At 34.0% G+C, this 17,726-nt stretch overlaps 1 protein-coding gene across 6 annotated transcripts in view; it reads right to left on the reverse strand.

The window, feature by feature from the left end:
- Positions 1-17,726, reverse strand: part of how (held out wings) — a 61,927-nt gene that overhangs the window by 22,133 nt on the left and 22,068 nt on the right. For all 6 annotated transcript variants that reach the window (XM_053749276.2, XM_053749279.2, XM_053749278.2 and 3 more), the window contains exon 2: positions 3,107-3,240. In XM_053749276.2, coding sequence (XP_053605251.1) covers positions 3,107-3,240 — 134 coding nt within the window. The remainder of the gene's footprint in view (positions 1-3,106; positions 3,241-17,726) is intronic.

Below are 17,726 nucleotides of genomic sequence, written 5' to 3' on the forward strand. Positions count from 1 at the left end.
CAGCATATCATTGGCTGCATCAGAAATGCGGACGCAAGTTGGTTCCGCTTTAGTCCGTATTTTTCTACATTTCATTAGTTATGCAATGAATTCCTAGAACATCTACTTGAAATTTATATAACGTCGTTTAAAGGGAGTGTCTAATGAAATGCCTGGCGAATGAACAAAATGGAGAGAATGTACACTAGTATTATTAACTGTGCAGACTTCACATTATAAATAGCAATAAGTTAAGCTTAATAGTACGTGTTCAATTTTTAAGAATCAGTGAGGTCGTATTTCCTAACACATTCAACCGAGTCGATACGCTAAGAAGAAGAATAATTAGTAAATATTTTAGACAAAGAAAATACCAATTTGAAGATAAATTTAGATGAATATTGTGAAAAATGAGAACTCATAAAAATAGCTCCACCGATTAAAAAAATTGTACATTTTAAAACTACGCGCTTTCCAAAAAACAAAAGATAAATTTACGCAGTCGTAAAGTGTAACGTTAAAGTCGCAGAAGTAAAACATTCCAAGATATTAGTCACACAACGCGCGAGTTGTTTCGACAGTATGTTCTATATACAAACACATATCGTTAGGTATTTCAGGAATAGTTACCGTTTACATTACCCACAGTTTTTGTTAAGAATAAAACTGCAAAGGCAATGTTTGTTTTGCAGCAAAGGAATGTTTCATGTCGGTAGCTATAGCTATACGTTTTAGCTCAACAGAAACAGTATAACATATAAATATCCACAGTATAACAGTAATCGTACGTTAAGAAAAATTAAACTGTTAGATGTTTTTTATGTGAAATAATAGTATTTTTTAATGTAAATGTCCTTAAAGATCATAAAAATCTACATAAACTAAGTCACAAATAATCTAAAGGGCGCATAATAGAAATCAATATATTATGAATGCTTCTAAGAAATTGATCAAAGTCACAGAGTCGTTAGAGAACAATCTCAGTTCTAGTGACTAACGTCGGAACGACTTATCCGATGGACTATCAATAACAACCCGTGGTCAATTTATCTTAAGATTAACGTGCACATTGATAGATTCCGCACAATTATCCAAGTGATCTATCGGCAAACATTGTGGGAAATATGAATTCGCTTAACTTCAGTTATCCCGATTTATGGACAAGAAAGGGCGAAGCCGTAAACTGTTTACCGAGATCTCTGTCTTCTTAGCTATTTATTTAGTATCGTCGTAACTTTACTAAACTACAAAATTACACATCTGTGAAAAGATTCCTGAGGCCCGATTCTCATGCAATCGAAGTACATATCATCAAATTTCTCTTTTTTTTTCGAAGGTTTTAAGCAAATTTACAATGGTAAAAATCTATCGACTGATGCATTAAATTAAACTCTTTCAATTGTAATATTTCGTAAGTTAAGTCAAGTAAACCTTCTAAAAAATCGGAGAAAATTGGTGAAATGGACTTCGATTGCATGAGAATCGAGCCCCTAGTGTCGTTTGTACCGTGCGTGGGTACTATTTTTGTAATGAAAAATTAAAGTAATTTTACAAATTATGACATTTAAACTAGGACTAGAGATGTCTCTGGTAGACTCACCAGACTATAAGGCACACCTTAATTTATTTTCTATATTAAAATAATATTGCACACGTATATTTTTATTGCTATGATTAGCAAAACGAGGTCTCTCATTAATAACAGAAAATTATAAGATGATTACATTTACAACTCGTCTCGGGATAATAAAGAAATCATATTTATTGCTATTTAAATACTTGATATCGTAACAACACGAGTTTGTTGTACAAAATAAACATTTATTTCACAATATATTGATTGTACTGGGAAATATATTAATGTTAACATAAATATGTACAGATATTGATATGTTATATTTGGTGAACAACGTTATAGTGTTATTTGTCTTAAATTGCGTGACAACACCATTTTTTTGTAAATTAAAATCGCAAATATTCCGAAAAATATCTCTATCTCTAAATTACTTCGCAAGCATAGCAAAGTGAAAAGGATACGAATACAAATTAATTTCCTTTATGAATATTTTTTGAATTTCAGAAGTAGAACTTCCTAATAGTTAATTTAAGATCAATTACAGTCATTTTAATAAGCTCAATAGTGCCAGAGATATTAAAATCTCCGAAGCATCTGCCGGTCATTGACTCTGTCCAAATAAAGATTGACAAAAAACTGATTGCTTTATACAGATTGTGCCTAAATAAAGTAAGAGATTTATGATACGATGCCGATACAATATTTCTATCAGCGACAACGAAATGAATAGTGTTATTGAATAGTAGCAAATGATTCATCAGTTCATTGAACTAATTCCTGAAATAGGTTCTTAAGCTCATACATTTACAAATGAAGCCAAAACAAAGTATAACGAATGAATGGAAGCTATCACTGAATTGTACGGGCTTGCAAGAGCCGCGCCAAAGGTGGGTTAGCCCTGACATAAGTCACCAAATGCAGTAAGCTGCCAACCTTGTCTTTCTATCTATATGACTAGCCACGCTCTCTGCTACAATAAGCTTGTGACATTTATCTCAATCAAACTGCAATAAAAGACACATTTCCATTACTTCAGGTAAAAAATCAATGGAGATAGCTATGTAAGGAACTCAAATAATTGTATGATGTTATTTAAATAACAAAGATATTGCACAGATGCTATTTGTAGCGTATTTCATAAAGTGAAAACCAGCAGCATAAAAAATTATAATTTCTTAGAAGAGAAATTTTAAATAATTCAGTAAACTGTGGGGATAAAATGTGCGTGTGCATATAGTATTTTCAAAATGTTCTTCCTAATTGCTGCGGAATATATTAACTTTATGGAAATATGTATTTTAGTTAAGTTTTTATTACATTTTTACTAAACAATGAATGGTGTGTACCTACTCAAAATACACGAAATGCATGAAAATGGCAACGATGGTAAATGCAATTAAATAAACAACAAGTAATGCAGTCGCTAATACCAGTTACGAGTTTTGCAAACTATTTATGTTAAGGATATTTCGAAATACCAAGTAGTCTTATTATTATTCAATTTCATTTACAAAACTCGTTTATTTTTTAAAATATTTATAAAATACTCACATCTGGGTGTTCTTTTACTGGCACGTATACTTTTTCTGTTAATGTAGTGACCATGCCTTCTGGTTCTGGTAAGACGAGGGGTTCTTTCTTGACTCCATTTATTTGGAATAAACTCGCTCGTACTTTAGCTATTTCTGTAAAGAAAGAAAAATACGCACATTAACGAACTAGCAATCTATCTGGTTCTATAAGTTTCCGACATGAAACATGTCATAGTACTGACGTTAATTTTAGACCGCCCAACAGTTTGGGCTTTGCAGATTAAAATTAATGTAGCAGTGATTTCGCTTTTAATACAGACGTAAAAGTTAGAGTCGATTAATATTAAAACGTTGTACATTTATATTACGCTTTTTTCTATGTTACAAATTACTGTATGATCCCAACAGAATAAGAAGTTAATAGTCACTCAAGTCGGCATTAGATAAACAGTTCCCTTCGAAGATCAGAACTTCAAATTGTTATGACATCATTTGACAATCATTGATTGATTATGAGCTGCACCTCTGACAATATGACGCACTATTACCCACTGACCTCCCTTGCGCTGATGCAATAGTCCTAAACGATTATATCAATGACAGAATTATTCCGACAATATAAAGACAATGGTACAGATCACAATGCCAATTATGGTAAAAATTGTATCCAACCATTTCCTTTAAAGTGTAAACGAAATCTTCTGATAATTTTAAAACTTTGGAGATTAACCCTCTTTTAATGTGGGCGTTTTCTCGGCTTCTTCCTCAATCATAGAGCATCGTAGGCTACGGTTCGCCTTCTTACTTTTTCTTCTCGACTCCGACATATTAGTTATTAGACACACATAATATCATCCTTGACTACGTGGAACCAGTACTTTTTAAATTTGCCTTTTCTGCTGGGATCAGAGGCGGTCGGCCTAAAACTTAAGAGATTTAAATTTCTTTGTTGCTTCATACAATTAAACTGAAATACATTTTAACATCGTCAGACTTTTATCTGGAAGATCGATTTCCCTCCAAGAATATAAAGTCATTGCGCAAACGTGGAGTCTCATATTATGTGCCTTATCCAGATAAGCAGTGTGTGTGACTCAGCTAACTACGTAATCAGCGACCATCTGTTTTTGATATCCTCATAAAAATCGTGCCAGTTCTTGACGACAATTTTACCGCTCAATCGGTTGAAATAATTTAAATTTACGATTCAGGATATCTGTTTTACATTTTAGTTTGTAAGTGCCATTACGTCGACCTATTTGTTCGTAGCTAGTGCGTCACAGTACTCACAGTTAGTACTGATGAGCTGGTTTTACGCTAATTAGTCCATAAACTAATTCTAAAGCGAGACTCTTCAATAACTCGAAATAAACGTTCTGCTTTATATGAGCCCGAAAGTGTCTACTTAGTTGAAACGATTACATCCACGTGTAAATATTAATATGTAAAATATATATACAGCAGTAGTTTGGAGTTTTACTTTTATTTAGATAGTCATGTCGGTACAACTTAGCCGTGGCTCGTCAATTTTATATTGTTAATCTCTCACGCTATCAAATGCTACATGTGAACCCACTGGCCAGCAAGCATGGCTGGCGACAATGTCTCGCTTTCACGCCTTATAGGGCGAGTCAGTAAACAGCCCATTTGCTCGCCACAGAGTCCAACAAATTCGGAGCACAGAAGTATATCTGTTTTTCATTTCAATAATAAAATGGCAGCCGTTCCTCACACTCAAATCCAGGAGTAGCTAAAATCAATTATAGCATCTAATAACAATTCTCGAAGATAATAGTTGTTCTTCAATAAGAAATCAGAATGCTAAAGCATTATTGAAGAATTGACGAATTTCAAAAAGACCGAAGTCATGAAATTCGAGAGCTCTATTTCTCATAAGATCGAATCATTTTAGCGAATAAATAGCGACAGAAAACGATGTTTTATTTACTTAATCCAAAAGGTCCTACTTTAATATTACCGAGTCATTTCAACATATATGTTCATTTGGCCGTGGCCAACTCTGGTCAAACTTGGTATAGATAGTGCAATTAGTAAAGTCGACACGGAGAAGTCTTCTAATCAAGCTTGGATATAATTTGCCTGCCTGTAACCGACAATTTTTGTGCTAAGGTTTCTGATATTTTAAATTCTAGGCTATACGTAGACAACAGATATTGTACTCGTATGCAGGAAGAGCCCTATCCGTAATCTAAACATTTGGTGGCCGCGCGATCGCATCGGATTGTGTATTTAATTGCCACCTTCGCGTGCATATTGATGCAGCCCAGCAGGATGGACCAGTCGGAATTTCTTGCGGCATTCTTGAAGGGTGTCAATTAATTTCATTTCAACTCGGTTGACCTGAATATGTGTGGGTAGAAAATTTTAGTGACCTGTTGATTATTTTTCGTCTTTTAACTACATTAAATAATGATGACATGGTAAACAAGTGCAAAAAAATATTTTCGAATTAAATAACAATTGAATCCCTCGACTTGAAACGGATGATATAAAAACTATACTTCAAATGTTAGAATAGTCAAATCCGTGTATGATTGACACTTCGCGTCCAATCATTGTTTATTAAACAATTATATTTTTTATAATCAACATGTCAATTCTTCAATAGTAATAGCATTTATCATATTGATGGAGAAACCTGTGGTCATCGATACAAGGTCGCGTCAAGAGCGTTTGAAAAAGTCTGGGTCTTGTCACAACAGACGTTGATGGGTGTCGAAATACTTGTAAAGACACCTTAACAATACAGATTTCAAAACATCCAGCCAAAAACAAAAGCCTTAACAATAAGATATACAATGTTTTGACGCAGGTGACCTGGGAGGCTGTCCGTTTGTCAGTCCAAATACGTAGCACTTTGATTAATGTATTCTGTTTGACATGAACCAGTTCTTAGAAGTGTCAATGTAAGAGGTCATCTCCTTGCGTAACTCCAAACATTTTATACCTTTGAATACAAAAAACGGACAACAGATAAGACTCCTTCTTATTGTCTGCTACTAAAAAGTTCATGAAAGAATGTACATCAATAGATACGCATCAATTAATCATATTGGAAAATAATTTGTGCCCGAAAAGACATTCTGGACTCATAAATATCGCTTGAATATTACTCAAGATGAAATAAAAAAAATACAATCAAGTGCTTTCTATGTGAAGACATGTATGGAAGAAATGAGTGGTATTTGTCATTACCGTCCCTTGGTTGGTGAAGTCAGATATGAAGATATCTTTTTCTGTATACTCAGTATTTTGAGCTACCTGATGAAGATCGCTTTGCTTATGCATAATTAAATTAACCTAAACAAGGTTAACATTTCATAACAGCTATTCGGTATACTTAATTTTAATATTTATAAATGTACCTTTAAGAAATCGAGAACATTAAGTATTATGTTATTTTTATATCAAATATTTTTTATGAATAAATAACACCTGATAGAAAATAGCAAAAAGCTGGTTACAACCGGCTTTTGATGAAAAGGTGGATTCATCAGAATATATGGATGATTTAGTAATATTATGTTTAATCGAATTAATGAAAGATATGATTTGACTCAGACCAAATCCATATTGGGTTAGCATGATAGTACATCTTTTAACTATGTCCAAGAAAGGCGAGAAAAGCAAAATTTTAATATAATACTAGTTGAATTTTACATAAATGATGATAAATATTATAATAGTAATGATACACTATGATCTCTTGTTGAAAAACCGCATAATGCAGTGGTATTAGCTGAAGAGTATTAATTTTACCATTTACTCCGGTTACTTTAACCACAATCACAGGTTATACTATCTAAACTTGAAACCTGGGCACCTTACTTTTTGCTTTTTTAGAATTCAGTGCTAATTCACATAAACAGAGATTATGATAAATTAACTCTTGAATGAATGCATTGCATAACTTGTATAACCAAGGGAGACAACACCGAAATCAGGTGATGGATAGAATTATGAAAATAATATCTATAAATTCATATATGCCGGACCGAATGAAGCTCGAATCATGGGTATGCAGCAAATATTGTATGGAATTGTGGCTGCACGCGTGCGCAATCATATGTTCTCATGTGTATGTGAGTTCGGTGTGCACCGGCCTTTGCGATATACATGCGAATATTATTATTGTTTTAAGTAATTTATTATTGACGTCTACCTTACGAACCGGTACAAATGTGCCGGTCAAACAATTGTTTGCCTATTATGTTCTTAAAGAAACAAAATATTTCGGAGAGATATATTTTTGAAAGAAATATTAAAAAGCAAAGTTGAATTGACCTTTCTTTATTCTAGTTTAACTCGTTTAAATTATATAAAGTATAACAGTGGTTTTTAAATTAAATTAAAAACTATGTTTGAAATATTACTTGGCAAATACACTCAATGCAATTTATACAAGCATGTGCATTATCTAATGAGAGATGAAAACTGTAATAGCACAGCATATCATAATAAATCGTAATCTTTTCTCTCCAGGGCATTGCTTTGTTTATCGCTTACCAGTTTCAGATAATATAATCTTTCTGCTATTGTCATCTTTAACAATGGTAGTACAGTCGAGTGCAAAGCAAGTTACCATACTGGGACCTTTGTGCGGCGGAACTAAGGTGGATTGGCAACGATTTTGAGCAGGTTGGTGTACTGTTGACTGTACTAGATGGGCCCGTAATCCCTACATTCTATACATTCTAATACACAGTCATGACACAGACTAGTACTTCAAAATCAAGATAACATGATCCGGAATCGAAGCCACTGGATACTACGTGATTGTTTTATTGTCCAACGCCAAAGCGCTCATTTGCCTACAACTTCTTACTGATTTCCTTGTAAGATTTCGATCACTATAAAACAATAAATTGTAGACAGTAGTGTGAGACATATATTTTCGACCAAATTTGGTTGTGGGAACTATACGAGTACGATAATTAGTAATCAAATCTTCTACATGTTCAAAGAAAAACTAGATACTGTTCGTCGTGACATCTTAAGAGAATTAGCATCTGCAGTTCTAGAACTGCAGATGCTAATTACATAGGCTACTGCGGCTAGCCGCAGTAGCCTATGTTTGACCTTGGGTTATAAACTATATAAGTATATTACAAATTTAATCAGAATTGGCCTAGCGGAGCAAGTAAAGCTGTGAAAACATGACAGACAAATGAAAGACAGAATTTCACATTTATAATATTAGTACGGATGGTTCTTACCAGAGATGTACTTTTGTTACAAAATGACCCATTAAAGGTTTTTCTTTGTTGGTATCATTCACAATCAGTCCGCATAGATGAGTTTACTAATAAGAGTTAATAAGCGAAAAATAGACGCAACAGTGGACGCGGCGTCAAAATTCACTCTCGTTCTCAGGTTCACGATGTAGAAACTGTTAATTTCTTTCATCGCAAAGTGTGATAACGTACATTTTGTAACTTAACGACGCAACTAGTGTAATAACTTGGAAAGCGGACGTGCTATGTCTAGACGGTGAAATTATAATGCGCATGTATCACTTGCTATCTGGATTAATGTTTAGGATATAAATTAGTTTTGTTAAAGCAAAATAGGTTCAGCCAACTAAAAGATAATGAGATGAGAAGGGATGAGATGACCCACTAGAACTTGATCAATACGAATGTGCAGTTTTCATATAAATAACAATTTCAAAAATATATACATTATGGGATTGATAGTTAAATTTATTGACAAAGATCGATCATCGATTCGTTCGCATGCTGACAATACAAATGAGGGTGAGATTAGAACAATGGGGACAACAGGGAATATTCTCACGGTGATTTCTGATGCGTAAACGGACCGACACGGTCAGTTAGCGACTGCTTCACTTGCGTCGACGATACAAAACCAAATCACGCAATATATAGCAGTAAACACAAAAAGTTAACAAAAACATGCGATTCATTCTTTGTATCGTGCATACATAAGTAGAACAAATATATCCTTATTTTGAATAAAAAAATATCAACAACATTTTAAAACGTTTATACCAATAAAATACTAGAGTTTAATAACCATTAAATGTGCTTATTAAAGATTGATTAAAAATGTTGCAAATTAAAGCATTAAAATTGTGTCGTAAATTTGCCATTATTTATCGATAAAAAGTAAAAATAATTAGAAACAAAGCACTACATCCGGTGAATAAAATTGTGAGGGAACTATTGTTTCATTGTCCGCAAACGAGCAGTAATTTGTAAAGCGATACAGCTTGACAAATCAAATTATTAAAGAAACAACCGTCCTTGTTATCAGGGGACTAATCTTAATGCAATTATGTTATACTTTATTTTAAAATTTAAATTTATTGAAGGAAATAAAAAACTTAATGATTACCTATTTGATAACATTTACGGATTTCGGAGAAAATTACTCACACTCAAATAAAACCTGAAATGGCGGTATGAGGAGTGGATTAGCACCTCAAATGATGGCAATAAGCAATAAGGTGTACAAACCAGTAGATGCACTTACACTGTTTTCACAAACTACATGCGTTTGAATAGTAGCTGTTTGAACAAACGGTCACTTTCAGTCAATAGAAGAAACTTCCTGCCTCCTTGGTGAAATGCCACAGACTATACTACAAGACGCATGAATTATTCATGGAGTTGTAAACTATTGTAACGGATGCACAGCTGGCGAGAAACCCATTTTCGTAATCATCAAAATGTTTGCCGTTTATTGAACTTGTATTTATCATGATTGATTCTGACGTGTGGCTGCGAAAACTCAATGCTACATTGCTACTCAGACCCAGGCTATGACTTTGACACAAAGACATCATTTAAAATAATTATGGGTATACTTGGTTACATGACCGAAAATCACGAAAAATTATAAGACAAAGTTATCCTCCGTGTCTGTTTGTTTCCAAGTTTTTTTTTTTTAAACCATACGACGGATATTGATGAAGTTTTCATTGTTATTTAGACTATTTATGCCTAAAAATGTATACACCTCGTGCGAAGCGAGGCCCTGTCGCTAATAAATATAAAAAAATATATATATTCAAGGTTTCAATAGGTACTGCAATCATGCTTTTCATGGGCTTCGTTTTACTCAACAATCAACTCACTCAAAGGTGATGTTTGTTTCTAATTCCAACAATATATTATTCATTACAATAGCGTGGGATGTATGACAATAATTCTTCCGAGAACATTACGTGACTCAATCTTCAATGAACCAATGCTCAAAGGATACAACTTCATTCAGAACTCATAGCATTGCAAAATTTTTCCCATACATCACTGTCGACGGCAAAACTGAAATCTTGCAAAACCTTAAAATGGAAACCAGTTGCAAATGTCAGCAAACCTGACAATTGTGATTGAAACTCGTTTATCTCGATATCTCAATCTATGCATGATCAAAGGGTTAACTGATTATGATCATTGAATACTGATGAGATTGATTTATTCTTGCGAAAGCCATGAGAAATCATGATAACAGCAGGTGCGATTTTTTTCTGTCGTCCGTGTTTGTCCCATGGTGTTAAAAGCATCATACGATGTTAATTGCCTATATTTTTGAAGATGTTAAATTTGATTTATAAATGAATCAGACCGAATTAAAAATATCAAACGACTGTTTGTAAATGGAAGCAAGAAAGTGGCATATCGACACGTGAAACGCTAAAAATATATAAACAAACTGTGTCCTTTTTAAGTATTTGGAGTATGGTAAAATATCATTGAGTAACATACAGCTTACTCACTGCCCACCGATACACGACAAATAAATATAGTTTGCTTTAAACAAATTTATTTTTGAAAATACGTCATGTTTGCGTTCGAACAAGAAGCCGTATGGGTTTCAATTATTTGTGCAACGCAACGTCGACGAAACTGTTATCAATTTTCCAATAACTGGTCTCCGGGAACAGCTACTTTTACGGCCAGTTTCACAAAAGTTAACGGCACCTTAAGTGTGTTGTGTAGTTTTGAGTATTGCCTGAGAACTTGGTATAAAATCTACTCCACGTTCATTATGCCAGAAGAGTGCCGGTCACTTACTGTAATCTTATTTAAGAGTATATGTGTGTTTACAATATTATGTTTTTCAGTTAACATTTCCTCGATTAATTCTCAGTCTTATATGTAGTCTACTATTGCATTTAAAAGCAAAATTAGATTACATTTGCAATGATATGTATTTCAGATCAGCAACTATTCAAATATTTGAGATTTGTACTGTTATTTCAAAATATGCTGTAACTAATTTTAATAGAATAGAGTTATGCCTTCTGTCTAACACTTGCTCTCAGCGAAATGTGTTTTCATACAGGCTGGACTTAGATTTACGGTGCAATTCCGTCGAATTTACGCGTGTTCAACTCGAGTAAATAAGCGTACCAGTTGAGAGCTCCTATATGTGTCGAATTTTGTAACAAACCATTGGTCGTTTCGTTATGTTACCCAGTTTTCAGAATGCTCGCCACGTTCTACACTATTTATTCTCTGAACTGTCCGCAGTTGACGGTTCTTTTATTATAGCTATAAAGCGATGGAGCAAACCAGAGATTTTAGCTGATTTATCGCTTAATATTTGTTTTTCACGGTTTACTTGCCAGTCTGTAAATAGGGCAGATTTACTGTTAGGAAACTATATGGTTTCGCTAAGCCAAATGTGACTCAGGCATTAAAGACAGCTATTATAAATCATTATTATAAACACTGCTATGTATGATAGCCTGTTGTTTGCAACTTTTACGCACCATTATGCTTGTTCAATAGGTAATAGAAACTTTATGGCCGTCAGAGTTCCTGCCATGAAGCGATGGAAAAATTGATGTCAGGTCAGGAGGAAGGCGTAAAAGAATATTTTCATAGCTACAGCTACTAAATTTTAATAATAAATTACAAAAACGGAAACCTGAGGTCTGTGAGTCATAATAAAGTTTTATGATAAGTATATAGACTGTGAGGGATCATGAACATAATACATTTATTTTTGATGATCAATCAATTATATAAGTCATGTACGGTGTACACAGGAATAAACATAAAAAATATACAAGTCAGATACAGATGCAGATTATAAATCATAATGATAAGTAATTACAATAAAATCGATGACAAGACACGTTGTCAATACGTCAACAGCTATTCAATCACCGCCTACCGCAGTGAGTTAGTCTTTAAGAGGGCGTTTCTGAATCTTGGTAATGTTGACGTACCACGAAGTAGAAGCACTGGATTGTTATCATTGAACTCGTTTCAATGTATTTAACATTTTTAACATAGTTAACGTCAAGATGTTCCATGATAGAATATAATTTGAAATTGTTAATGTTATATGTGGGATTGGAATCGATGTTAAATATTGCACGATTGTGGAGTCAAATTCGTAACAAGTCTAACTTAAAGTCTGTGTCGATACTTTTTATGTAACTTGATGCTTTTACGTTAAGAATATCACTCGTCCAATGTTACTATGTCAAGTAAAGTCATGCAAATATTGAAGAATCAAATCCATCGAAAATGTAGTTGATAATAATTTTCGATAAATACCACACTATAAAATGTGATCGCTAAAAATAAAACGTTATTTTGCTTGGTGTGGGAGTGTCCTAATTTTAGAAACGATCGACTTCCGTGGGAGGTTATCCAATAGGGCAGCAGTAGATATAAGATAGTTGTAGATATAAGATAATAATCTTAAACTGATAACACAGCTAGTACTGACTAGTTGTATATCAATTGGCCAATGAAACAGAATTTAATTTGCAGTAATAGCCAATAGGTGAACTACATCTGTATGTAGACTGAAGTCCACGTTCAATAGAAAACCGATTGGTGACAAGTCTGACAACATGCTAGATTACAATACCTATTTAAGTATAGTTTAATTATAACTATTTCTACCTAGCCATTGTATTCTAGCACGTTATCAGGGAACATTAATTCAAAGCACAAAATCTTGGCGTAATAATTTCTGTGTGAAATGCTTTAAGGGCCTAATTTTTTCCATTTGATGGTCAACGTAGGACACAAATCCTAAAAGATGGATGAGAAAAGCACAAAACGTATGTAGTATTAACATGACAATAAGTTGAACAAGAAGAAGGATATGACAAGCTGATACATAATTTTTTGACAGCAATATAAAATAAGTACTGACGAAAATTTTGACAAATTAAAGAAATTATTCAGTGTATAGAATTGAGAGGTTACTAGGTTTGAGCTTCTAGTAGAATGAAAAAAGTCTGATCATTTAACTGGTCAGTGCAACAGATATTTGTTGACGTGAGCCAATTCGGCGACAGTTGGCATCGTGCAGAATGCCTATCAGTCTCGACATTCATAACGCATTCTGATGTCGTTAACAACCCTTGGTTTCGTTTTGTTACTGATTTAGTTACTTGTCGCGATAAAGAATGCACTTTTCGTATAAGTAGTAGATACTACTAGTAATCGGCAATGGAAAACATTATGAGGAAAACTGTACTTTAGCTGATGAATTACCGGCTAGTATATGAAACAAAGTCGTTGGGTGTTACAACTTGTAATGACACCAATAAAAGGTTATGAAATGATCACAGAACTAATGACTCTTAATCAGTGTTAAATAAGACTGTTGACGCTATAAGACTGTGGATAGGTCAAAGTAATATGGCACTAGTAATACCTATATAATACACAAAAAAAAACTATTCATCTATTTCTATTCATGTAGCAAAGGTCCCGAAATTAGTATAACGTCTTTACTGACAAACAAGGAATATAGAAAGATTTCAAGAAGATAATTTGTTTACATTTAATTTACATTCAAAATAATAGAATATGTTATTCATTGTTCACATGTACATAAGTCCATCTATCTATACATGTATAGATACACTAAATAACATTATACCTTCTTACATTGATGGGTCACAAAACATAATTTTTATTCCAAACATTAATGATGCTGACGTTATGCCACAGATGGATTTACTGTTCAAGGCTTTACTTAAATCATTGCAATAAGTGTACTTAAAATGTATTAAGTTGGTATTTGTGTTATAAATGCAATGATGAAACAGATATTTATAGTCCGTACAGATAAATATATTTGGCAGGAAATTAGAGATCATTATGATTATTATTAAATAAAGCTTCCATACTTTGTTTTGGAAGATTGTTGCAATGCAGTGAATTATGTCATCTTAAATAATTAAATATAAATAAACTGGTGCCCTTTCTATATGACTTATAGAAGGGGTAAAGTTAAATTAAACGTCAGTGCTTAGGAGCGGTCAAACCAATACTGTTTATTTCTATTTTCTCTACACTACTTGTTTACATTATTTTATAGGGCTACGAGTATCATCAGAGCAAAAAAAAATTACAAAAATATTGAATTTTAAAAAACAATATGTATAAAGCATGGATAATAAAACAGCTTACCTCGTGTGTGTTTGTGTGAGATTATTATCGCAGTATATTTCATGACAATTAAAAAAAGTACCATTAATAAATAATTACTAATCTTGTTCAACCAACAACTTAGACTGATTAAGCCAACATCCGTTTGATTTAAATAAATTATCGATCTAACGAAATCAATTAGATATTAATCATGCTGATCAGCTCAGAAACGCTCAGCATTGGTCTATTGAAAAAAATAATTAGATGAGTATATTCTAAAACACATGCGCAAAATTCTGACTCGATATGCAATGTGATGTCTCAAGTGATGCCAATAATTTTATTAAAACGTAGTAACGAAAACAAGATTATGCATGGAGATCAATATGAATCATCAGCACATGTCACAGCATGTTAATGTTCAGGTGACTAATGCTTGGAAATGCCAGTCTACCTCACGATGTATGATTGTTACAATCATAAATGAAAGAAAAACAATAAATATTGTATTCATACAGATACAACATCACTTCTTTATCCCTTATTGGGTTAAACAGTGCCAAGGGATGCCATTTTTTTATACTATTGAGCAAGCAAATAGTCATGCGGCGAGTGTTGCCAGAGGTCCCGATCTTTGACTCCAGAATGTAGTGTTCCTTCTGGGACAACTATGTCCTGCTTTTTTAGATTTGCAGTCATAAGAAAAAAACACGATATATACTTTTGCACAAAGGGTATATCTATAAATTTTTTTTACTCATTAGGTTTCGAAATACCCCTTCATCCTGGAGCATAACTTTATATGGATGCTATACATGGACACTGACCAAAAAGGATACCGACAGATTAGCCGCTTTTGAGATGTGGCGTTGGAGAAGGATAGAAAAAATAAGCTGGACACTCTGGATAGAGAGAAAAAGCAATGAAGAAGTGCTGGAAATAGTTAAAGAAAAAAGAAGACTGCTGACAGAAATAGAAAATAGAAGGGGAAGAATGATTGGCCACTTGATACGACACGACGCCTTATTTAAAACTATTTTTGAAGGAAAGGTGAAAGGAAGAAGTGATGCTTGCTTGATTTTTAATATGCACGGAAGGAGAAGCAGCTGGCACACTCTGTATTTCTCTGTACTCCCAGACCAGCGTGTTATATATTTTATTAAATACCTGTAGAATATTAAAGGTAATGACATTTATGAAGTAATAAATAAGAATAGTCTGACTGGCCAAAAACAAGCTTGAATGATGAGCGGATATGAAAAAAAAATATATATTTACTGTAATTACTAAATCAAAACGCATAATATTTATGCCACACCGCTTCACATAATCACATTTGCAATTCATATCACGTAATTTAAGAGTTACACCACAGGACAATAAAAGGATGCAAGTGATACTTATACATTGTCCCAGATGCTAAGTAGGTTGGTCAGATTAATTTTAATAAATAATAGTTAATTATTACCATAATCTTATACAGTAAACTTGTACAATGGTGTAAGTTTCCATAAGAAATGTTGCATTTGAATCAAAAATTTTGTTATTGTTTATATAATTATTTATTATTATTATTATTCATATTTACAAAAAGCATCATAAATACAAAACAAAAATGCCGTTTTACAAATAAAAATAATCTTAAAACGTGCCACAGGGAGGCAACGTGCCCAGTATACTGGCAGCGTTGCCCCGTTGTATAGCGAGGCTTACACGCTGAGCAAAAAAGCTGCCAGCCCTCGAGTCTCCCGTTGCCTCCACGAGGCGCGTCGTTATTTCTCTTAAAAATAGCCTTGCTTCAGGACCCCAAGGACCCATCGTTTCAACAGCAAAAGGTAAAAAATAATAATTATCCACCAGACCCATATATTTTCGCATTTTGCCTGCTTCAGCCGCACTAGCCGCCGCGCCGTCATGAAGAGAGGTGGACGGTAAATGTGACGGTGCCAAAGTGTCAACACATGTGGCATCCCAAACCAGGCTCCTTCCCAAGCGCCAAGGGACAAGGGACATACCGTCCGGGCGTTTACCGTCAGCACGGAATATCCCGTTGGGTTCCAAGATTGAGGGGATACCAATCGTTGCCAATGTTCTGCGAATGATATCATTGAGAGATGCATGACGAGGAATTCGCCCTACACTTCTCACACAAGACAGGCCATGATGGCCGAAACTGTTAACGGCCATACCACATTGACAAATGTGGGGTTGATTTATTTTCGCACCCAAGCGAAGTCCCATAGCCAAGGTAAAAGTGGTTTTGTCTAAAAGAGTGCCTACATGTTTTGATGGGAGTGCCCGAAGCCAATAACCAGACTCTTTCTCCATTAAAGCTAGAAAGCGAGCACGATCCTCCAAACGGCTGCACTGAGACAGAGTCCTCTCCTGGATGGCCTTGCATAAAGGATTGTCCCACTGTCGCTGTGAACTTCTGTTTAGTGGTAACTCCTCCGAACTAATTGACCGCCATACCTCCTCAGCCTCGCTCAAGCCGCACACCTCAATGGGACCCGATAACGGGGACAGAATCCTACCACATAATGAGGATGCCGCATGAGCGGAATAATTATTGTATTATCCTTACATATTATAAAATGATGTCCCGTTTTCGGGATGTGCCGTCATTTATAAAAATACCAAATGGTGCTTGCTTTGTACTCGCAATGGTAAACACGTCACAATATCACTTACACACTTTCAGTCATCACGAGTTAGGATGTATAGGATATGCTTACCTGGAAACAAAATGTTCATTATAAAATATTGTACCTATGTAAAATTATGTACCTATTATTAAAACGGTAATCAACATCTAGTTGAATATTCATAATAAAATGGCCATTTAAAACAGTACTTATAAAACTAATAATTAAAATAATAAAAGGACACCATCTTAATTATAAGCTGATAATAACTTACAGATTGAAATGAAGAACGTGTTTTAATCCTCTCATCTATAGTTACGTAATAAAGGGAAAATATTTATTCATGTTTATTTACTGGGTTCCCAGAAAAACTTTTCCATCATAGCAAATGTTAGTTTTAATAATCAAATTATTTATTATGAATATAGTGTTTATCATCATTGCATATACAAAACTGTCTGTAGTACTGGCATAATAAAATACAAGGCAGAAGGCGGACATTATCATTTCAGAAGTCACACAATCTACTAAGTTTCCTAATGAATTGACAATACCAGACACACATAATATCAGACAAGAGATCGCAAAATATAACAAA

The sequence above is a fragment of the Plodia interpunctella genome, chromosome 9, assembly GCF_027563975.2.
Source record: "Plodia interpunctella isolate USDA-ARS_2022_Savannah chromosome 9, ilPloInte3.2, whole genome shotgun sequence".
NCBI classification, from domain to species: domain Eukaryota; kingdom Metazoa; phylum Arthropoda; class Insecta; order Lepidoptera; family Pyralidae; genus Plodia; species Plodia interpunctella.